The following is a 23,604-nucleotide window of genomic DNA, read 5'->3' as shown; positions in this document are numbered from 1 at the left end:
AATGAGGATTATTAGGTTATCACCATAAATATGGGTTATGATGATCACATCCCTATATATATAAAAACTATGCAGCCACAATGTGATTTCCCATACAAGGAAAAATTTAGCATACATTAACTTTTAATAAATAAAAACTTTATTAGGTAACTTTAATTATTGTTAACTAAATTTAGCAGTATTTTTTAAAATTAAAGGGAAACTTGCCAATTGGTTGTCTCTAAATATTTGTATGATTGTATCTATTTACTTTCACATTCTTTGCGTGAATTCATAGAGTGAATTAAGCATGGGCTGCATGGCGGCTTATGCAGGTCAGATTTGTCTAATTCTGGTGTGAAAAGCCGCCATGCAATTTCTACAATGATCTGTCTATCTGATCGTTTAATTATAATATTACAAGTTGTAATATCAGCTTTTCCCATATATTGATGTTTATCTCAACTTGTTTCTGCTATGTTTATTACTATAGTACGTATACTTGGTCCTTTTTTCTTGAATAACTTAAGCATCCTCTTTTGAATATAATCTCCTTGGGTCCTATCCTTGAGAAATTGGAAATTAGGCAGAATTTTCTTTTATAGTGTCTACTATTCCCTCCGTTCCGCCTTAACAGGGGCGTTTCATTTTCTGCACTCGTTTTAAAAAAATAAATAAATATTCAAAATGGTGAAATAGTAAAGTAAGAGAGAGTATTAATAGATCATGTTTTAAACTTTGCCCAGAGTAGTTTGATGCATTTGCAATTGTGTGCAAATATGCATACTCTAGAAGAGATTATGTTACAACTTAAGAGCTAGGCGGGTCAGCTCATCGAGTTTGTCCGTTCTATTTGAAGCTGTCTAATTGAATGTGGACAAACCGAGTTTGAATTTGATTCGGTAAAAATGTTTTACCCCTAATTCTAGAAAAAGGTTTCGGGCTTTTCCAACAGACTAGTTGAATTAAAAGGTAAAAATTACTTATGGTCACGTAAATGTTTTAACTTAAATGATTATCCAATCTCCTATAGTGAATATTTTATTGTTTTCGTGCGCCCGTGGTTTCTACCATTTGTAACTATTTATATCATTTAGGGTAAATAGCTATTTAAATCACCAAGTTTGGTTAAAAGTTGGTCTATCCCACAGAGTTTGAAATTCGCTAATTTTATTATAAAGTTTTAATTTTTCTAGTTTATCCCATGAGTCTGAATTTTAGGTGGTATCTTTGTTGACGTGGATAAAAATATTACTCATGGAATAAATTAACTGAAAAATTGAAACTTCGTTATTTAACTAATAAATTTTAAACTATGGAATAGACCAGATTTTGAACAAGCTCGTGATTTAAATAGTTATTTATCCTAACATTTATAGGTTCAATGGATCCTTCTTATGTTTGAGACTTTAAAACTTTTCTCCAGTCAACCTTAACATATAGACTTAAACGATCTTTCTTTAACATTTCCTAGTTCTTTTTCTTAAGAGAGAGCGCTTGTACACTATATATATATGTGTGTGTGAGTGTAAGATGCATTCACAACTCACTTATTACAAGCGAACTTGTTTGTAAAAGAAAGGGTAAATTGAGAAAAAAAAAAAAAAAAAGGAATGGCAGAAAAGAAACTGTACGATGCTGCAACAATTGGAGATGTAGCAACACTCAAACAACTCCTCCAAACAAATCAACACCTTCTCGATGTAGTCTCATTAACCTCATGTCTGAAAAACGTGTTACACATTGCAATAAAGAAGGGACACGAAAGCATCGTGGCAGAGGTGCTGAAGATCAACCCGGAGCTGGCTCTCGAGCTCGACTCCAACAACTCGTTGTCTCTCCACATCGCGGCTGCAAAAGGGAATGCGGGGATCGCGAAAAGATTGATGGAGATAGCCCCGGAGATGTGCTGGTGGCGAGACAGCCATGATATGTACCCGCTTCATGTAGGGAATGAGGCGGTGCTGGAGGAGATGCTTCGGCTGGATTCCTTTGCGGCCGCGGAAAGGCTGCATCGCGGACAGACTATGCTGCACTTGTGCGTGAAACATCGTCAGCTTGGGACGTTGATGGTTTTGGTGGATAAACTGGGAGACAAAGACCTAGTGAGTGCAGAGGATGATGATGGAGAGACATTGTTGCATTTTGCTGTGAGGACTTATCAACTTGAAGTAATTTACTACTACTTTTTTAATTATATTGTCGGAAAAATCATACGTGACATCACCACTACAATAAATTTATCTTTTAAGGACGCAAAATTAAGGACGCAATCATTTGCGTTATAAATTTTTACAAATATCCAAAATTTAAGACGCAAAAGATAAGCGTCCTTAAATTAGAGACGCATTAAATACATGCGTCTCTAAATATATAAATTAGGGACGCTTTTAGTAAATGTCTCTAAATATATAAATTAGGGACGCTTTTAGTAAATGTCTCTAAATCAGGGACATTTATGTCTCTAAAAAAGAAATGAATTTGAGAAATTAAATTAGGGACGCTTTTAGTAAAATGTCTCAAAGTGAGGACTATAAAAAGTGCCATTTCTCAACGGAATTAGTGACGGAAACTTGTCCCTTTATTTATTGGCAGATTTTAACAATAGTGACAGACATATGTCCGTCAGTAATATATTCAGATTTTATATTGTTTTATTTTATTTTTCTATTCCTCCATAGTGAGAATTGAGAAATTATATTTACAGTTTAAAAATCCATTTAACACTCTTTCCCCTTTTCATCTTGATTTAACCCTAATTATCACTTTTCACCACTGCCCCCCAAAACTCCCTCAGCACCCACCCCTAATTATCACTTTTCACCACTGCCCCCCAAAACTCCCTCAGCACCCACGATCGCCCGCCCCAATCTCTCCTCCACCACCCATGACCGCCACAAAATCCAATGCCCTACGTCATCTCTCCCGTCTGGTTCCCTGTTGTGGCTTCGCTGCCTCATCCGCCGCCGCCCGCTGCCTCCGCGATCAGCGCACAGTCCTCGCCTCCGTCGATCGCTGCCTCCAGCGGCAAGTTCGAATTTCTGGTGAAACTATTGCCGACTCCACGACGGAACTCCACTGCGAGCTGCGGAGAGGCGATGTTGTCGAATTGAGCTTGGCGGTTGGTGGCGGTTTCAATTTTAGAGGAAATTGAGATTGCAAAGTGAGTGACTTTTCAGATTTTCGCTAGTTAAAGTAGAAATCTGCAAATCTATACTTTAAGATTTATGAATTTATTTACAGATCTGCACATTTAAATTTTTAAAATGTTTTACTGAGATTTCTTCAACAGATTCTCACGAATATGTATTTATATTTTGTTAGAAGCATTGCTTTGGTGGAAACTTGTAAATACCTAGATTTTAATTTTGATAAACATGATTAATCATAATTGGGCTATTTGGCTGTCGAAAGTTGTGGTGAAGATTCAATGCATGATAGTTTGAATATGATACACTACTATATTGCTTTGACTACCTTTTTTCAGTTTTGTTGATTAAAATGGATGTAATATGCTTTGAAATCCAAATAATGGTACTGTCAATTCCTCACAAAGTTTATATGATTTCATAGTATTAATTTATAGTATCTTATAACTTGTTTTTTTTGAAATCTTCATGCAGAGTAGTTTGCAGGAAGCTTGAAGGTATTTCCTATTTATTTCTGTTTCTGTATGTAATAGCAAAATCTACCAATGAGAAGAAATCTTCATGCAGAATAGTTTGCAGAAAGCTTGAAGGTTTCTGTTTCTGTTTCTGTATGTGATAGTAAAAGCACAACATTGTGGCATTGTCACGACCACAACTCCCTAGTGCTAGTGAGCGTAGCTATTTCGTGACTAAACAATTCTCAATCATCAAGGGACAACATAAAAAGGATGAAATCACTCAAATCAAAAGTATCAAAAGCATATGGGTACATAGTCGAAACGTGATCAGAGTAACAAGACTAAGTTCAAAACTGGCTAGTACATAATTCTAGGTTTGCAGCGGAAGAGTCCAAGACAAAATAGCACGTATGAAGACATGCTACTTTGGGCTACCTAACTACTTATTTAAAAATGTTTGTCCCAACACCTTCGCCTGCTCGTCCACGTTCAACCTGCACATTTGAAAATAACATGCAGGGCTGAGTATTTGGTATACTCAGTGGGCACATTGCCAAAAATAGTTCTATATTTAATTGTCAATGCCACAGTTGAGTGATCACGGGGTTTTACTTAAAAGACCCGAGTCACTAAAATACTTTTCCTTTAGTAAAGATTTGATTGCGCAATCACGTAACATAGATATACCATATCTGAAACTGATGTGAACCGGGAATGTGGCCACATTCCACGACGATCACTGGACCGGCCAACCCCTTTTGTTATCTCACGGTCCCCTTATGTGTACACTAGTCCGAGTAGGGTTTGCGGCCCTACTGGGACCCGATTCGATTTAACTAAATTGGCATAGCCAAGCAGATAGGTAATCATAAAATAAAACATGGCATGACAATATACTTGAGCAAAGATTCACATTTTCATACTGAAATCACATTTTGAAAGAAATGCCCACCTCAAAAGCTAAAGCTCCTTCCGAAATTTCCTTAACTTGGTTTTAGATGACGTTCGAAGACGTCCCTTTAGAAAATAAAATGATACTTAATTAGATTTTGAGATATCCATTAAACTTAAACATGAATGCATCCTAAGTGCGATGATCATTTTATTCTTTCTCTAAATTTTCTAGAAGAGTTCTAAAATTCTTGAGTATTAATTAAATCAGTAGATTTAATTAAATTGGGAAAATTATTCGCTTAGCTAGAGGGTGCTACCTCCTATGCTATTTATTCAAGTACAAAAATAAGCTCGAGGTCTATTCACCGTTAGCGTACCGTGTTTTCTTAAATTTCAATCGTTAGGGCACTTATACTATATTCCGGAAAATTAGACTTATCCTTGTGGAAATTTACTTACGGACTATTAATTATTAAATCCGTAGTATAGGAAAGCCATGATTTAATTAAATTCCTAGTCCAATACTTTATTTAGTTGATAGCCCAACACAAAAAAATTAAAGGCCCAGCTGATAAAATTTGGGAGGCCCAACAACTAAAGAAAAAGATGAGGGAAGGCCCAAAACCCTCCTACATCCATCGGTCTTCCCTTCCTCACATTCCCATTCTCAAATTCCACATTCAAAACCCTAAATCGAGAGAGAGCTCGGCGGCGCCTCCTCGTCTACCGCCGCCGGCTGCTCCGATCGGCGTCCCCCTGTGCATCGCCGGCTAGCTCGATGCCTTCCCCTCCTCTCTCTACCTCATCGAACACAAAACCCCCAAATTATACACAAACCCTAACTCCAATTCTCCCTTCCCTCTCGGCGAATCGCCGCCATCCACCGCCGCCTCGTCCTTGGCCGTCCGACGAGCAGGGCATGCCGCCTGCGGCGTCGCTCGGCGCCGCTCCAGGGTATCTTAGAGCCGTCGCCGGAGGTGTTACCGTGCGAGGCAGCTTCTGTTTTGGCCTCTGCAGGCTCTGCCCGTCTCGCCATCCGGCTCTCTGTCAAGCTGCGGCTCTGCCTGCGGCTATCTCAGCCGTCGCAGCGTGAGGCTGCTGCGCGGAATAGCGGTCTATGCTATCGGCATCCGGTTCGCCGGCGTGCTTGCTGCCACCACCGCTCGTGAGCCACACCGCTTCGTCGGGCAGTAGCTAAGTGCTTGACCTCTCTTCCTTATCCTCACTTTCTTTTCTTTTATTTTCTTAAGTTAATAGATATGTTAGGAGGCAGTAGCACCCCTATTTGGGTTGTGGTTTTGCTTATCGAATTGTGAAGCTAGCACCTTGATTTGAACTCACTGTCGGCTACTATGAAAAAGTTGTGGATGAAGCATTTCAAGTAAAGCTAGCATTTTCTTTGTGGATTTAACACTTAGCATGTTGTTCTCTGGGTTTCCCTTGTTTCATCTATGTGTTAAGGCTCTAAATTTTCTTATCCTAAGCATGGCATTCGAAACAAGGCAGGGGAGTGTTAAAGGTTTCATTGTTCTTCCATTATCCTATCATGCTGTTAAGATCTGAAGTGGTGGTGCTCTTAACATGCTTGTGCTTTATTTACTACATGCTAACATGAAATTTTGATTGGGAGGAGGGTGGAGGTGTATTACCTCTGAAAATCGAAGGAGTGGCTGACTTGCTGCTGCTCACTACTTGCTCTACCCTCTAACTCTCTGTTTTTGCTGAATTTTGAAGTGTGTGTGAAAGGAGTTGGTGTGTGGTGTGGAGGGGCCTTTATAGGCCGAGCTTTGGTGTACTCTTGAGCCTTAAATGGCTGCTGTACCATTTGTTGCTATGTGGCAGAAAATCTCACCTTTAGTGATCCTCATGCAGCACTCTTTAACTGAGAATTGGTGGTATTCTAAGGACATAAGGACTATGCATTCATGCCATTTGTTGTCTTTCTTCTCCTTTTTGCAGGGGCTTGTTGAGGGGTCAAAAGTTGCAGCTGTTCTTGCCTCTTTTGGCAAGTGTTTTGGTCTACTCTAACAAAGGTATCATTGTCATCTTCCTTAAGTGAAATCTGTTGGCTGCTTTAGTACTACTCAATTTCCCTCTTGTTCCCCTTGCATCTAATATACTTGTTTGTCTTTTGTAGGAGAAAGAGACAACTTGCTGCCACCCAACTGTCCCGGGAGGTAGGCTCGCTGCCTTGGCTCACCGGCTGACCGGGTGGGGTCGCGGTGGTGTGCGGCTTGGGCTCGGAAAAGAAGAGGCCCAACGTGTAGTAAAAGAGTCGGCCTTAGCTCTTAGCCTTTTAGCCCATACTTGTAAATTTGTGTACTAGCGTTCTCATTTCCCTTTTTCTTAAACTCACGTGTACTTAATTAAGTAAGCTAAAGTGTAATTTGGAAAGTAGTTGCACTTTCTTAGCTAGAAAGTAAATTCTTCACATTCTTCTTCGTTAGATGTGTATCGAACATATTTTTATTTTGCATCTAATCGGCACTTAGTAACACAAATTAACGAGTTCTTATTTATTTCATCATAAGAAGAGAGTGACGAAAATTTCCAAGTTGGTGAACCTTTACAACTTAACTCAAAAGAAAAACGAGCGGGTATTACAGGCATTTTGTTTGCTAACTCTTGATTTCTTTTAGGAAAATTTTAGGCTCTGAAAATTTTAAAGAATCAGTTGTATTTAGCAGCTGAATCAAGAAGAAATGATTATTGCAAAGGCATAGCATAAATACAAGGTATGTGAATTTGTAAATGAATAGTTATATAATATACCTAGTCGTGCATATCTATATATTATATCGATTTTGTTACGTCATTTTGATCAGTTGCTGGTTTCAGAATTTTATCGTGCATAGTATGAAACTAGGAGCTCCGCCTCCTGGACCTCCCTCGGATATTTAGTAAGCCAATTTTATTTCATTTTGTTGTTTTGTTTATGTTCATTCAATCTTTTCCAATTGCATAGCCTAATCCCTTCAAATGAACACAAAAACTTTAGCTAAGAAGGTACTCTTGTTTCTTTTATTCTCTACTCATTATATTATTATTTCCGAATCCATCATTCCATTAAATTTCTGGAATTAGTAAGAAATACTTATGTATGACATTTATGGTGCCTCGATAACTAAATAACCCTATGTAATTGTCGTTTCAGGCTTTTGTATGTGTATTTCTTTCAAATTACTCTATGGATACTTTTGACAAATTAGGTTTTAACTCATTAACAACTCTTGCTTGGGAAATATACCATTTCAAGAGCTACATTTGAGAACTATCGAATTGTACCTTTTGATTGTCGTTCTGAGAATTGAGTTATTGACTAGTGAAATTGGATTCATGTTGATTTCTCAGTCACTATTGAACAATTTGAAATTTGTTGTCCTCAACTACAGTGCAGATGCATGTTAAGAAACCATGTTGTTTAAGAATTTCATTCATGGAATGTCGATTGAGATCATTTTGAAATTCATGAATAACTCTTCTTACTTTTCACATTTATAAGGTTCATCATTTATCTTCATGAAATCCCTTGTTACAAATTTATATGCATAAATTTTTTTCTTGAATCTCTCTTTTTTAGGACATTGCAGGTACATCCATAAGTTCTGATCCGCACACTTATGCATATTCTTATTAATGTATGAAACATGGTTACTCACAAGATATTTTGCTGATGTTTCTCAATATTTTTGTAGGCAATCTAAAATTGCACAATAATTGTGTAAGCAGATGACCTCAAGTTAGATGTTTCTGTCCATGACTGAAGAGGTAAATTATAGCGCATATACATCACATATAGCTAATCTTGAAAGTTACATGTAAAAATTGAGGATTGTTTTGGCTGATTTCTGAATATGTGGATGGGATATTTTGCAGTTTGATATGAGTGATGTTCTCATCGGGGGTAAACAGAGTAGTGGTATGTCACACCACATTTTTCACCACTTTTTATAGATTTGATAAAAAATGTGAGATACCTGTTGTGTGCATTTTGTAGACTATTGCACCTAAGGATGTTCATCGTTTCCAGATTCTGGGACTTCTCTTATAGCCAGTCCAACGATATTTGCTATTCTTTAGTAATCAGACTAGTAAGGTGTTTGACTAAAGCTATTTAAAGATGTTTGTAGATTTATGTTAATGGATCATTTGTTGTAGACTAAGATAGCCATGATCAACCATGCCATAGAAGTATCTGGAGTGGTAAATCAAGAATGCAAGTTTGTGGTTCAAAAATATGGCTCATCTATTATGGATATTCTCTTGAAAGAGGTAACTTTTCTTGTTTTTGATGCTCTACATTTGTTCCCAATTTTTGATGTTGCTCTCACTGAAACATGGTTAGGAATGTCTACAGATGCAACCAGATAATATATGTGGCCAACTCGGGGTGCGCAGAGCCCATGGAGCAAGGTTAGTGCTCGTCTTCATAGATAGTTGAGCTTAGATAAATTAAATATATGATAATTGAGGTTTGTGTGGATGGATATCTGATTTCAGATTTATGCACAAGCTTTGCTCAATGATAATTGGAAGTATTGAAGAGAGAGAGAAAAGGTAGAGATTTTATCAATCAAAGAAGCTCCTACTGTCCTTCCAATCTCGATTTACTATTTTTGAAGCTTACTATTTTTGAAGCTGTAATTTATTTATTGCGGGGTTGAATAGTGTTTGAACTTAATCAGATATTGTATTGGTGAATGTTTTCTTAATTATTGATCAATAAATTTATAAATTAGAAAATAAAATTTGAGGTTTTTTTTTTGAAATATGGATTAATATTAGCGACGGATTTTTCCGAGTAACAAAATTTGTGGTTTACTATCAAACTTTTACGACGACGCAATTCTGTCAGGAATCTGTCATTAATCTCTACCTGGTAGATTTTACTGACGGATATTTCCGTCACTGATTTCCGTTTATTTTTTAGTGTACACTATTTAAAAGTGTCTCCAAATACAAGTAAAAGCGTCCCAAATATATTGGAGACGCATGTTAAAAGCGTCCCAAAAATTAAATCACCGACGCTAGCTAAAAGCGTCCTAAATTGGATTTGGCACGCTCCCAGTAAGGACACTTTTTAAAGCGTCGGTGATGTATTTAGTAACACAAAAAAATGTCCTTAATTAAGCAAAAAAGCATCCTTAGAGCTCTATTTTCTTGTAGTGCACTATCGATGAGTTAAACGATTCAGTGTATTTATAAAGAAAACAATGTCGTTTGATTTTAAAACATCAACAACATATTGCATGTAAACTGCTAGATATTAAGTAATGAAATGATCCTATTTCAGGTTTTAGACTACTTGAATGGAAGTGTGAAAGGACTGAGGCTGACAAAGAATTCCGCTGGCAAAACAGCACTGGATGTCTTGAACGATAGCTTTCGAAAGGCAAGTGCATATTCCGAAATGAAATCAATCTTGAAAAGATTTAATAGTCGGCCAATAGTCGTAAGCCTGCCTCGGTTCGCGGAGATGACAATGGTGGCGGCGGTCCTGATAGCGACCATGGCCTTCCAGGCGGCCGTCAGCCCCCCTGGCGGCGTATGGGAAGAAACCAAGTTCAATGAGGAGATGGGCGCATTGCAGAAAGCCGGGCAGGCAGTAATGGCTACTGAAGAGCCTGGTAAATACAAGCAGTTCGTTCGTGTTAACATCGTGTCCTTCATTTCGTCTCTCGTGGCGATCTTGTTCCTGGCCACCACCGGCTCCTCGGACCAGTGGATCTTCCCGCTGCTCGCGACGTTTTCGATTCTGGTGTCGATGGCATCTATCGGAGTGACTTATGGAGCTTCGTTCATCATGACCAATCCTTACATGGAACATTTTGGATTGACAAACTCTGTTATTATATCAGTGTGTGTGTTTGTTGGAGTCATGTTATTTATCTTTGTTATTAGCTCTTTAAGAAGTGGGAGGGGAAGAATGAAAAGGTTTGTCAACAAGGCTAGGCCGACCTACAACTTTGTGTAGCTAAGTCTTGGATTGTGTGTTGTTATCGAGTAGTGGGTTACCATTACATTACATGTACTCCCTCCGTCCCTTAAAATTTGACACCATTTGATCCGGCACGAGTTTTAAGAAATGTACTCACTCCGTCCCGCTTAAGATGACACGTTTTCCTTTTTAGTTTGTCCCAATTAAGATGACACATTTCCTTTTTTGGAAAATTTCTTTCTCCAATTAATACACTCAACCACTTTTTCTCACCCATATTAAAATATTCACCTTTCTTTCTCTCTCCATTTTAATACTTTCACCCACATTTTCTCTCTCCAATTAAACACATTAACCAATTACTCATAAAATCCCGTGCCGGCTAAGAAATGTGTCATTTTAGCCGGGACGGAGGGAGTAATAGAAAGTAAGTTGAAAAAGTTGGTGGCATGTAAGTCATACTTTGAAAGGTGACAAATTTTTAGGGACGGACAAAAAAAAGGAAATAAGTGACAAATTTTCAGGGACGGAGGGAGTAATTTGTTTTATGTTTATATGTAACTTTAGCATTTCTAATTTTGAAAAGAAATATTTCTATCCATGTTGTTTGTTTTTTTTATTTATTGAACAAAGAGTCCAGGTATTTTGGATTGTGTGGTAATTGGTAATTGCGTTATCATAGGTGTTCAGTTTACAAGATTGTATCCGATATTAAATTTGTAGTGTGTTTGGTTTATGAGATTCATCCCCACAACTCAATCCTAGATGAATAATCATGAGATAATTAGTCATAGCTAATCCTTGATTGTATCTTGATATTATTTAATCTTGCTAACCGAATACCACCTTAGAGTAGTATAGCACTGAAAGGACCTCAAGATATAAAATTTTTGTTGGTTAATGCGTATAACAACATGGAGATCTCTCTGAACGTCTCTGGTTGGTTTGAATGGGGTGACATTGCCGATGATGATACCGGTTTGTTTTCAATATATTGAGGCTCTACTTCAAGAAAGCTGCGAATTGGGCAGCAAACTTGACTGGAAAGTTCACTGTTTAATTGTAGGTCTTAGTCGAGAAAGGTAAAGGGGACCGAGAAGGGATTAGGGCAAAGTATATATGTTAATCAAATAATCTCTTTTTTCTAGTCTTTGTCTTTTTTCATAATGATTGGTCTAATTTCAAATTGTGGAATGCTTCTTTTCTTGATGAAGGTGACTAAAGTGTTAATTGATTCTCAACTATTATGAATTGTGATTTGAGGATTTCTCTCTTTTTTAAAGAGCACAAACTGAATGCCATCGCATCTCAAAAGAAAAAAGAGAAAAAATATGACTAGTTGCGAGTGACATTAATCAAAATTTGTCATGAAGATATTTGGTTCTATGCATTAATCACTCTACGTACCACTTAATTAACACACATTATAATGCAATGTTGAGTTAATTATAGTTATACATCCCAATTACTCCATCCGTTCCATAGTAATAGAGGCGTTTCATTTAGCGCACTCGTTTTGAAAATTTAATTATAAATAATTAAAGTAGAGAAAAAGTAAAGTAAGAGAAAGACTAATGTAGAGAAAAGTCTTATCTATAATAATTTCTCTCTTACTTTACTTTTTTTTCTCCACTTTAACTATTTATAATTATTTTTTCAAAACAAGTGCCCAAAATGAAATGCCTCTATTGCTAATGGAATGGAGGAAGTATTTGGTATTCAAGTTTTACATAATCTAAACCCAGTAAAAGAGAAATACATACTCCTAGGAAACATATAGTAAATGAGTTGAGAGATTGTATACAACCTTTGCAATATCATTTCTCCATATATAAGAGTGCCGCAAAAATCGGTTGAATAGAACTCGATTGTATGTTACATCTAGGTTTCACTCCTTGTTTAAGGAGAGAAAATATGTGTATAGAAATGAAAATATGACTACCAAAAATACAAAAGCTACGCTATGATAACCAATCCGTGATTTAATGAGTCTCTGTAATCTCTTCATCCACCACTGCAGCACTTCCTCGCGCGCATCTCAGGTGCAGGCTGAACTAACATCCCAAGCTCATAGATCCGTAACCAATGCCAAATATGAGCTTAATTACAGCCCTCGATGCCTCTGCATCCGTAACCTTGCTCTCCGCTACTAAACAACACTTCACAACCACAACACTCGTCTCCTCTACGAGTTTCCACCAGCGTAAGTGGATGCTCGTGGCACCAGTGATCTACCATCTCTCTCTCATTTTCTTTCTAACTCATTTTGTGTTTTAACTAACTTCTCAAAATACTTGTGTTTCCCATTTTTCAAACATTTTGGAGCAAACATTTATATAGTACAAAACTTCCAACCTCAAAGCACAATGTATAACAATTAGAAAGTATTTCACTAAAAGAATCTACTTTTAGTTTGGCATTTTCTTTGTCATTTTTTATTCATAATGATTGGTCTACTTTCAATTTGTGGTAGTAATCCTTTTCTTGATGATATGTATTCTCTATTAGTAGTATTATATTTTGCTTTGAGGATTTCTCTTTTTTAAAGAGTACAAACTGATGAATCACAGTCTGACATATATTTCTCTCGATCCAGCAATTGAAAAGTGGTTTAGATTGAGTGTATTCTCGCTTTCGTTTATGATATTTGAGTGATGGATAAGCTATTTTCCTCTAGAGACAGCTCATTAAAATCCAGTTCATCTTCCCAAACTAAAATCCTGCTCATCTTCCGTCATGCCATATGCCATGTGTTCATTTTGTTGGAAATTGACGTTCCCGACGCAGCTACAATACTCGCTCCTTCTGCCATTGAATGTCCCATTTATTTACATTTTGGAAGGTCTGGCATTACCTGTGTTGTTTCACTTTATATTAGATTCCATATATTCCAATAGTTTCATTTCAATTACATTTCATTATAAAACTAAGGTTAACGTGCAATGAAGGGAATATATAGTAATGCTATAAATGATCCAATATCAAAAACCGATAATGATATATACCCACAAAAGAACGTTCTCCTATGCTTCGCTTCCAGTCACGCGACATGCTCAGGTCCACATATTCTTGTTCAGTCAAGGGATCGATTCCTTGAAATATGAGATCGGTAAAAGGGATTCACTGTGGATAATCTTTAGTTAGTACTCATATAGGATTGTCAATAATGTACTCACGAATCACGATATATGAAGTGGGACCATGTTCATAGACATTTTTAAGAAAAATGAACGAATAAAAAAGAAAATATTTTCAAGAATATGTTTTTGTGATCTTCTTTTCCTGTTTTTCTTGGTGTACTTGAATTTTGAAATGTTACACGTGTGCATTAACTCAATATCGGATTTGCCCAAAAATGTTATGGAAAAACCGCGAATTTTTGAAATTTCATGATTTATCATTTAAATTTTGAAATATTCCGGAAAAACTAAAATTTTACTATTTGAAATATTCCGGAAAAACTAAAATTTTACTAAACTTCAAAATATTAAAGGCAATTAACCGAATAAATAAGGCCACGGAAACTAAATTAGTGCATACATATTGGGTTCAAATAAAATATGTTGCATAACATTTTTTTATATGTATATGTGTAACATTCGTAACCCGAAATATGCATTATTTTGCATATTTTGGCATATTCAATCCTTACAGCTTATGTATCCTTTATTGGCATAAGACATTTTAAATGGATATCTAAGAAGAAAATATTTAATTACTCATCAATATAACTAAATTTATAATGATATATATCATATCATTACGTGTTAAAATTAGTACATGTATTTTTTTTTATTAGTTAGCAAAAATCAAAAGCAAAAACAACAGAATAAAATAAAAAAAAACTTGACTATAGTTTAAAGTGACGTATATGCTTAAATGCCATGGAAACTTTAGAGTACTTAAATATTTGCAAATTTATGTTATTAATTAAACTTAAATAAGTAGTACTTATCTTGGTATGGGTACACGTATGTATATTTATACGTGTCAGATTTTAAAGATATACAGCAAACAAAATTTTGGTAATGGCTCCAACTTTCTCATTAATTTAAATTTATCCATTGTGATTTCATAAGTTAGGGAGGAAAAACATAGTGATGGAGGAGCTAGGGAGAGAAAAACAAAAAGCCGGAGAGGTGAGTTGAGAGAAATCAGTCAAAATAAATGGTGAGTTATATGAGTTGTAGAATAGGAAATAGAATCGGGAGTTCGAGTAGATCACTTGTCAGGTCTGTATAAATCACACTTTTAATTTTATATATTTTATGTGACTGATCGTTATGTGTTAAATTGGAGTGAATATTTGAATTATATAATGTGAGTTTGAAATGGTTGTGTTATTTGATATTGATGGTGTAATATGATGTGGATATGTGATTTGTAAAATGGATATATTTATCTATATTATTTGAGTTAATTGATAGAACATATGGATATGTTTGATATATGTTATTGTCATTATATGAATCATTTGACTAAAGAGGATATGTGATAGACTTGCCCTGGGTCGCAATGGACCTACGAGTCATATACAATGGCAATGGACCTTCGGGTCATATATATTTATACAATGGCAATGAGACCTCCGGGTCATATTATACAATGGCAATGGACCTTCGAGTCATATATATATGTACAAAGGCAATGGGACCTACGGGTCGTATACAATGGAAATCCTGGGCAGATACCGGACTTGATTTGTCACAGAATAATAAATTGAACATAGAGGCATATGCATATGCACATGGATATGAAACTGTTGATTGTTGATGATATTAAATGTTTGTGGATTATGTGTGCTGATGTAGAATATTTGTAAATAAGCTAATAAATTGTGGATTTTTGTAATTATGGTATTTGGATGGTGATATAATTAATAATATATGATTTCTTTACTTAAATTTATACATTTTTTTATTATAAGTATATATGCCAAGGAGGGGTTGAGGTGTGACAATATGTATATGTTATGTACAGTATTCAAGAGATGGAACTTGTAGGGTCGAAACACAAACGTGGGTTTAACAGCGGCTCAAATGATAGATTTTAATGAATTTTCTAGTACTCGCAGGTTGACGGTGGGGCCATCCTAGCCTGCGCAACCCCACCTCGCCTATCCCATAATGTATATCTGTTGTCCTTTACTATAAATTTAAGGGAAATTTTCAATTGGTTGTCTCTAAACATTATCTCATTCACTTTCACATTTTTTGTGTGCATTCGTAGAGATTGAGTTAAGGGTTAAATTGCGACTCTGGTTTGTCTAATTTTATGTGCAAAGCCGCCATACAGCTTGTACAATGATTTGATCGATCAGTACTAATGTTACAAGTTGTAATATCATCTTGTCCACATATACAGATTATATTTTTTTTATTTGGTTGTGTTTTTTTTGTCCTTTTTCTTGAATAATTTGAGCATCCTCTTTTGAAAAGTCTCCAAGGGTCCTATCCTTGAGAAATTGGAATTAAGGCTGAATCTTCTTCTATACCTGCCATAATAGGTCTTTTCAACCTTTTGCTAGATCAGTTTGTGGCATTTGGAAGTGTGTGCAAATATGCATGTCATATATAGAAGAGATCAAATAGAATCTTTCTTCCTAATAACTTTATTTGTTTGATAATTCCTTTTCAGTTTAATACTCCGATTTATGATGTATTATTTCTGCGGTATTATTACATCAGCTAGGCCTTGGAGCTAGGGGTATTAGTTGCATGAATTAGGGTTGTTGCAACTTAAGTGGTTCTGTAATTTCTCTAGTCTCTACAAACAATTCTATAGTGCATATTTTATTGTTTTCATTTGTAACTAGTTATACATTACACAATAACTTATGTTTTTGTATATATAGAGACAATGGATCCTTGTAATGTTGTGAGACTTAATTAAATACTTTTCTTCAGTCAATCTAATTAACAGATAGCTAGCTTGACTTAAATGGTCTTTCTTTCAACACTTCCTAGTTCTTTCTTGCATGATAGAGGGAGTGTTTGGGAGATTCAAAATACTGAACAGAAAACAGAACAGATAATCTGAAAGTCGTGATGAAATCACTTTCAGATCAAATCAATTTCGGTAGTTCTACCAAAATATTTGATCGGATAAAATTCAGAGAAAACAGAACTTTCTTATGTTGATGTCTAAGAAAAATCATGTCAGAACCAAAAGGAATTGATTAGTTTTATCAGTTTATTTCATAACCGAAAATAACTATTTTTCAAAGGTTTCCAAAATTGCAAACTAGTCCTTAAACTTTCAGAAATTACATTTTCGGATGAACTTCTTGCACAGCTCGACCCCAGCCAGGGCTCTACCCCTTGGACCCCGTCAGGGGCTGCCGCCTCTTGGACCCCGCTACCCGGGGGCGCTGCCCCCGGACCCCGTTCATTTGTTAAGGGGCTTCGCCCCTAACATCATACTGAATTCACATAAGCGTGCACTCCGCACCTTCAGACTTATATGATGTTTCATTATGATAATACTAATCAATCAAGTTAATCCAATTACACTAAAATATCCAACGGGGAGAGCCCGTACTCTATATATGTTTGTAATTAAGTGCAATATGTATTCACAGATCACTAGCTTACTTGTTATGATAGTAAAAGAAAAAGAGTGAAAAGAAAATTTGAAAAAGAATGGCAGAAAAGAAACTGTACGATTCTGCAACAATCGGAGATTTAGCAACACTCAAACAACTCCTCCAAACAAATCAGCACCTTCTTGATGTAGTTTCATTAACCTCATGTCTGAAAAACGTGTTGCACATTGCAATAAAGAAGGGACACGAAAGCATCGTGGCTGAGGTGCTGAAGATCAACCCGGAGCTCTCTCTCGAGCTCGACTCCAACAACTCGTCGTCTCTCCACCTCGCGGCTGCAAAAGGGAACGCGGGGATCGCGAATAGATTGATGGAGATAGCCCCTGAGATGTGCTGGTGGCGAGACGGCCATGATATGAACCCGCTTCATGTTGCGGCCGTGAAGGGGAATGAGGCGGTGCTGAAGGAGATGCTTCGGCTGGACGCCTTTGTGGCTGCGGCGAGGCTGCATCACCGACAGACTGTGCTGCAATTGTGCGTGAAACATCGTCAGCTTGGGACGTTGAAGGTTTTGGTGGAGGAACTGGGAGACACAGACCTAGTGAATGCAAAGGATGATGATGGAGAGACATTGTTGCATTTTGCTGTCAGGACTAATCAACTTGAGGTAATTTAAGTACTTAATTTGTTTTTAAGTTTGTGCATATGTTGTTAGTTTGTGCTTGCATGTCTTGCCAATTGATGGAAGTGAAATTGTTTGATAATTAAAGGATGGATTGTCGGAAAAAGTATGAGGTTAAGCTAAATCTGCGGTGTCAGAATGATTTGAAATTCGCACGAGACATGCGAAACGCAATTTGGGATCGAACTCGCGATGATGGATGATGGATTTTGGCCATCTGACATGGGCGAAAACTGCAATTTACTGTTTTTTCGGGTTTATTTTTAATTTTTAATTTTCTGTTTTATTTCCTTTTGAACTTCTAGGGTTTTTTAGACGCTTATAAATAGCGTTGCTTTTATTTTGGGCCGCAGTTGAATTTTGATAATAATATTTCGTTTTCATTGAAACTAGGGTTTCTCTGAATTTCTTCTCCGTTCAGTCAATTTCTATACGTTTTGCATCAATATATGTCTTGCCAGTCTAACTAATGAAATTATACTATTTCAGGTTGTAGAATACATGAAGGGAAGTGGCAAAGTAGAGAGGTTGACAAAGAATTTCGCTGGCAAAACAGCACTGGATATCTTGAACGAGAGCTTTCGAAACACAAGCACATATCCAAAAATGAAAACAATCCTCAAAAGTTTTTCAAGTCGGCCAATAGCCCTAAGCTTGCCTAGGTTCACTGAGCTGACGATAGTGGCGGCGATCCTGATAGCGACCATGGCGTTCCAGGCGGCCGTCAGCCCCCCAGGCGGCGTATGGTCACAAAACAAGCCCAAGGATGAACCCGGGGCGATGTACTACGCCGGCCAAGCAGTAATGGCTACTATCATGCCCAGTAGATACAGACAGTTCATTCGTGTCAACATCGTGTCATTCATTTCGTCTCTCGTGGCAATCTTGTTCCTCGCCACGGCCGGCTCGTCAGACCAGTGGATTTTTGCACTGCTAGCGCTCATTTCGATGTTGGTGTCAATGGCATCTATCGGAGTAACTTATGGAGCTTCGTTGATCATGACCAATCCTTTCATGAAAGATTTTGGATTGGATAACTCTATTATCATATCTGCCTGTGTGTTCGCAGGAGTCATGTTTTTTATCTTTGTTATTAGCTCTTTCAGAAGTGGGACGGGAAGCGTGAAAAGAATTATCAAGAAGATTGGGCCCACCTCCTGCAACTTTGTGTAGCTGCCGGAGTTATGGAATTCACCTTTGAGTAGGGTTGAATAGTTATGTTACTTTAATGTTGGATTGTGTGTTGTTATCGAGAAGTGTGTTTTCTTTTCGGTTCTTTCCCATGATGCGGTTGTTGAATAGACATGTTTGTTATATTTTTACGGTGAAAGCATGCTTTGCGCTTCTTGTTTGTATGTGACTTTCTTTATCAATTGTAATAAAAATATTTCTATCATACTGTTTTTTGTTTTTTAGTTTATTTGAACAAAAAAGTCCAAGTATTCTGCATTGTGTGGTAAATAGTGATCCCGTTACCACTAAAAGTTTTCTTTTACATTTTTTGAAGAAAGAAATAAATATTTACAACCTAAATCAAAATGGACTACTTATAGCGAACAGTTAGCAGAATTTAGCCTAAAGTCTCCCAACTTTGGGGCTATGATTTGCCACGTCCGAATTTTCTGTTGTCAATATCCCTATTTAACGCCTAGGCCCAGAAGGCCAGAACACTTACAGTGTGAAGATATTACTCCCTCCGTCCCATAAAAGTTGAGACAAAACTTTTAGGCACGGAGATTAAGAATTTATATTAAATAAATAGGAGAGATAAAAAAAGTAGGAAAGATAAGAGAGAGTAAAGTAAATGATGGAATAAAGTAAGAGTGATTAGATGTTTTGTCTTTGTTAAAAAAGGAAATGACTCAACTTTGTTGGGACGGACTAAAAAGGAATACGACTCAACTTTTATGGGACGGAGGGAGTATTCCTTTTTTTTAACAATTTAATTTATGGCTCTAGCTTATAGGGTACTGATAAAATGCAAACTTATATATTGTACAAACTCAAAATTTTTCAACACAACTTCAACACAGTTTCTATACAATATCAATATAGTGTAAAATTTCAAGATTTTAATGTCAACACAGTATCAACACATCATCAATCATTGACTACAGTTGAAATTCTATTGACATTTTCAAGTTGATGCTTTTTTGTTATCTGTTGACATTTTTCAATAGTCAGATCATAGTTGAGTTTGTACAATATTTAAAGTTTTCATTTGATCACATCCCCTGGCCTATAGGTATAAACTATACTTATATGTATATTTATTTTTTTAAATAAAGTAACAAAACTTATCGTTGGAAAGTGGATTGTATTGAGCAATACCATTAACAATACAACAAACATATCTTAACAGGGCACATAAATATTGATGGAATTACTAGCGTTGAAAATTTTGAGAAATATTCAAGATTTAGGACACAAAGAAAAATGTCCTTAAGTTCAGGACATAATAGTCTATAACTGTCATGACCGTCCATTCTAGGGTTAATAAATGCGGGTGGTCGCGAATAATGAGACTTTAAGAACGAGAAATTATCTAGGGTTTCAATAAAGAGCTTGACCGAAACATTTAATATTCAAATAAATGAGGAGACATTAGAATAATGTCTTGACATTAAATCCAGAGACAACGAGTATCATAATCAATAATTCAGCAGCAGATAGGGTTCAAAACGTAATTGTGAATGATAGTAATTTCTGAGCGGAAGCGTTCAAGAGAAGGAATGAAGTCATGTGTGTAAGATTTTATGGACATTTATCTTATTGGGCTTGTGTTATTCAACCCAATCAAAATTAAATGAAGGCCCAAAGTCTTGGCCTGCTTTGACCGTGACATATAATCCACGACTGAGATCTAGCCACGTCGCAGCTCACACGGATCCTCGATTACTGCCGTTGGATTCAGGGTTTCTTTTGATATTGTGAGGCAAGTGTGTTTGTTTCTTCGTTCATTCAGAAACTGTCACTCTCTCTCTTTCGATGGCAATTTCTGGCGATCTTCTCTCTTCTCTCTTTTCCTTCCTCCGACGACTCTCCGATGACTTCTTCCGATGAAATACTCGGTATTATTGAGTATTGATCCATGACGGCTTCAGCTACGGTAACCACTTTGGTTTCCGCATGTGACGACGACGAATGGCGATGATTTGTGAGATCTGTGAGGGTGACCTAATTTCAACGGTGAATCGGTGGTTGATCCGGTGTTTGAGGAGGCGATGTGGCTAGATCGGTTATGTGACGATGTCTGGGTTTCTGATCTTCTGTGTTCTCCTTGGATCTTGATTCTGGTTGAATAACTTGGTGCTATCGGCAGTGTCTAAGCCGATAACTTGTTTTCTTGAGCTTTACTTTAGTTTCTGTCTTAGATACGAAAGGATCATTTGTGGTTTACTAACTTCTTTACCTAGTGTGCAGGAACTTCGGGTCTAGGGTTTTCCAGAGGTGTCTCGGGAACAAGTGACTAAAGTTTGGCATGTTACTTTGTAATAGTTAGGGGCTTTGTGCTGTAATTGAAGCGTTCGTTCTTGTATTCAATTACTTGTAAATAAGCCGCGTGGGTGAGGGTCTGGCTTTGCCCTCTTGTAGAAGAACAAAGAGGTCCTGATAATTAGTGAATCAAACTAGTACTTAGACCCAACAATGTGTGAAGACATGGCGACATTCAAAGATCAAAGAAAACGACAACCAGAACTTCAGCACTCAACACCACCAAGCTCGTCGCCGCTCAACCTGCACGTAAGGAAAACACATGCAAGGCTTAGTACCATAAAAATACTCGAATTCGATTAACATACATGGCAAAGCCACTTCAGATAGGTTTCAAAATAAACTTGGCGTGATAAACATATCTACCTCCTTTTCAAATTCAAAACATAATTTTGGACATAGTCCTTATTTAAAAGAAGGTCCACATCGTTCGCTTAATTTTCACAAGTTAATTTATTTCTTCGACCACAACTCCCTTGCGAGGAAACACCTTTAAAAATATAAATATAAATACAATCATCAACACAATGAATCAAAATAAATAAGATGCATGCATCCTAAGGCTTCGATTATTTTATCGATCACGGGAATTTTCGGATTCGAAACTCAACTAATTCATACGACTTAATTCGGCAAACTTATAAAATAGTGAATTTATTTATTTCGATTAATTTGCGGAAGCCCAAGGCATCGCGACGACGCCAGCCGGCTGCTTGCGTCCCAAAAATTTCTACGAAAGAAAACCGGCTCACAAGGGAATTATTTAAATCAAAATCAGCCCAAATATTTTATTTGAACACCACTTTAATTACTAACATAATTGCAGTTCAGCAAATATTATTGCAGCCCCTTTTGGACAAAAAAATTAATTTCCAGCCCACTCATTTCCATAAGAAACCCAAAAAAGTAGGCTCCGGCAGCCCAAAAAGAAAGAAAAAACACTCTTCAATGCGTAAATCAACTACGGCGGATTGACCAAAAGGAAAACAAAGAAAAACACTCACTCCAAACCCACGCACACACCGTCGCCTGGGGAAGAGGAACGTTCGCCCGCCCGATAGATTGGGCGAATTCGTTCCCAAATAGATATTGAGTCTTTTATTTTATTTTTCTTTTATTTCTTTTCTTTTGAATAATTAGTCTTTTGTTATTTATTTTTGAATAACTGTAGAGCATAATTATAAGGTTCGTTTTGGGTTTTCTTTGTTGATTCTTTTCCGAGATGAATAGGATTAGTTCGAATCAACCTAGGATCCTTAGCCTATAAATAGCGCATTTGTTCGTACTTCACGATTATGAATAAAACAATAATACGCCCGACCCTACGTTAGGGCGCCGGAAACTCTACAGATCGACAAAGCCTAAACCGCCGATCACGGTTAAGGAGGGAGTCCTTAACAGAAAATTGGGTGAAGCAGATTGTGACATGTGAGATTGCAGGTTGTGTAAAAGAAAGTGAAATAGATAAGTATAAACTCATTGGAAAGGATTAATTGCCATGTTTGTTTGACATGTATTGTGTATTGGGAAAATAATCTAATTCCCAATTGTAACATTCTAGTGTTTGTTGAAAATGGGGAAGTAATATGATTCATAATTATTAAATTCCTATGTTTGGTAAAATTATAAGAAAATAAGGAAAGGAAACTAATTCCTAAAATCTAGGAAATATATGTAGAAATTTAAGGATTCTTTTTCCTAACCTAAACCTAGGTATTCTTTTTCCCCTAATTTGAAAAGACTGTTTCTTCCACTACTTATCAAATACGCCTCATTTCTCTCGCCCATAACTAATTTATTTCCACTAAATTTAATTAATTCTGATAATCTACATTGCGGATTTGATTATGTAGAGATGAATATTTTATATATAAAAAAAATCAATCATGCCTCCGTCAAATATTTGAAGATTCTTTTGATTAAGTTTGCTAGTATTTTAGTTTTTTTTAGCCGATTATATAGATTATTTATTTTTATTTTTATAATTTCTATTTTAAATTTAATGTAAAATAATAATTCAGTTAATGAGAGTATTTTATTATATGTTTTACATTTTTTTATTCATCAAATTATTTTAATAGCAGTTCAAAATCCTGACATGTTTCCAAACACAATAATCATATTTTTCATTAATCATATTCTATATAATCATTTTTCTCCGGAATCATAAATCACAGAAATCATAATGCTAGAAATCAAAATCCTAGTAATCATTTTCCTTTACAATTTTACTTTCCTTGCAAACAAACATGGCCGGAATTTTGCAGATTGGAGAGCTGTTAAAAAAAACGCATTGAAAAGAGTCTTTGGACTCGAGATAAAAAATCTAGGATTTGGGCTAAGGATAGGTTAGGATCTTAATTCAATTCATTTGGGCCCAGGACCCTTGTATTTTATTTATATACTAATTGCAGAGATTGTATGTCGAAAGATTGGACTTCCATTATTTATTTAATTATCACACT

General features: G+C 36.4%; 2 protein-coding genes and 2 long non-coding RNA genes across 5 annotated transcripts; all 4 read left to right on the top strand.

Annotated features, from left to right (window-relative positions):
- Positions 1-1,592: 1,592 nt before the first annotated feature.
- On the top strand, positions 1,593-10,610 carry LOC125205094 (uncharacterized). Its single transcript, XM_048103909.2, has 2 exons — positions 1,593-2,150; positions 9,774-10,610. Exons 1-2 carry the CDS (start codon positions 1,593-1,595, stop codon positions 10,452-10,454), a joined length of 1,239 nt encoding a protein of 412 aa, XP_047959866.2. The 3' UTR covers positions 10,455-10,610.
- LOC125204150 (uncharacterized) lies at positions 5,124-6,921 on the top strand. The gene is made up of 2 exons (XR_007173499.2): positions 5,124-6,513; positions 6,618-6,921. It is a non-coding gene; the product is annotated as an uncharacterized LOC125204150 (long non-coding RNA).
- LOC125204151 (uncharacterized) lies at positions 7,088-8,746 on the top strand. Of its 2 annotated transcripts, XR_007173500.2 has the most exons (5): positions 7,088-7,215; positions 7,319-7,380; positions 8,176-8,248; positions 8,357-8,399; positions 8,478-8,746. It is a non-coding gene; the product is annotated as an uncharacterized LOC125204151 (long non-coding RNA). The 2 variants fall into 2 exon arrangements; XR_016132789.1 differs by lacking the exons at positions 7,088-7,215; positions 7,319-7,380 and having other exon boundaries at positions 7,974-8,248.
- Positions 10,611-16,985: 6,375 nt separating the features above from the next.
- On the top strand, positions 16,986-19,040 carry LOC125208349 (uncharacterized). The gene is made up of 2 exons (XM_048107941.2): positions 16,986-17,629; positions 18,134-19,040. The coding sequence occupies exons 1-2, from the start codon at positions 17,060-17,062 to the stop codon at positions 18,815-18,817; spliced, it is 1,254 nt and encodes a 417-aa protein (XP_047963898.1). The 5' UTR covers positions 16,986-17,059; the 3' UTR covers positions 18,818-19,040.
- The last annotated feature ends 4,564 nt before the right edge of the window (positions 19,041-23,604 follow it).

The sequence above is a fragment of the Salvia hispanica genome, chromosome 6, assembly GCF_029641045.1.
Source record: "Salvia hispanica isolate PSC_SH4W2 chromosome 6, Shi_PSC_v1, whole genome shotgun sequence".
Taxonomy (NCBI): domain Eukaryota; kingdom Viridiplantae; phylum Streptophyta; class Magnoliopsida; order Lamiales; family Lamiaceae; genus Salvia; species Salvia hispanica.
This window is presented reverse-complemented; position numbering and strand designations above follow the sequence as displayed.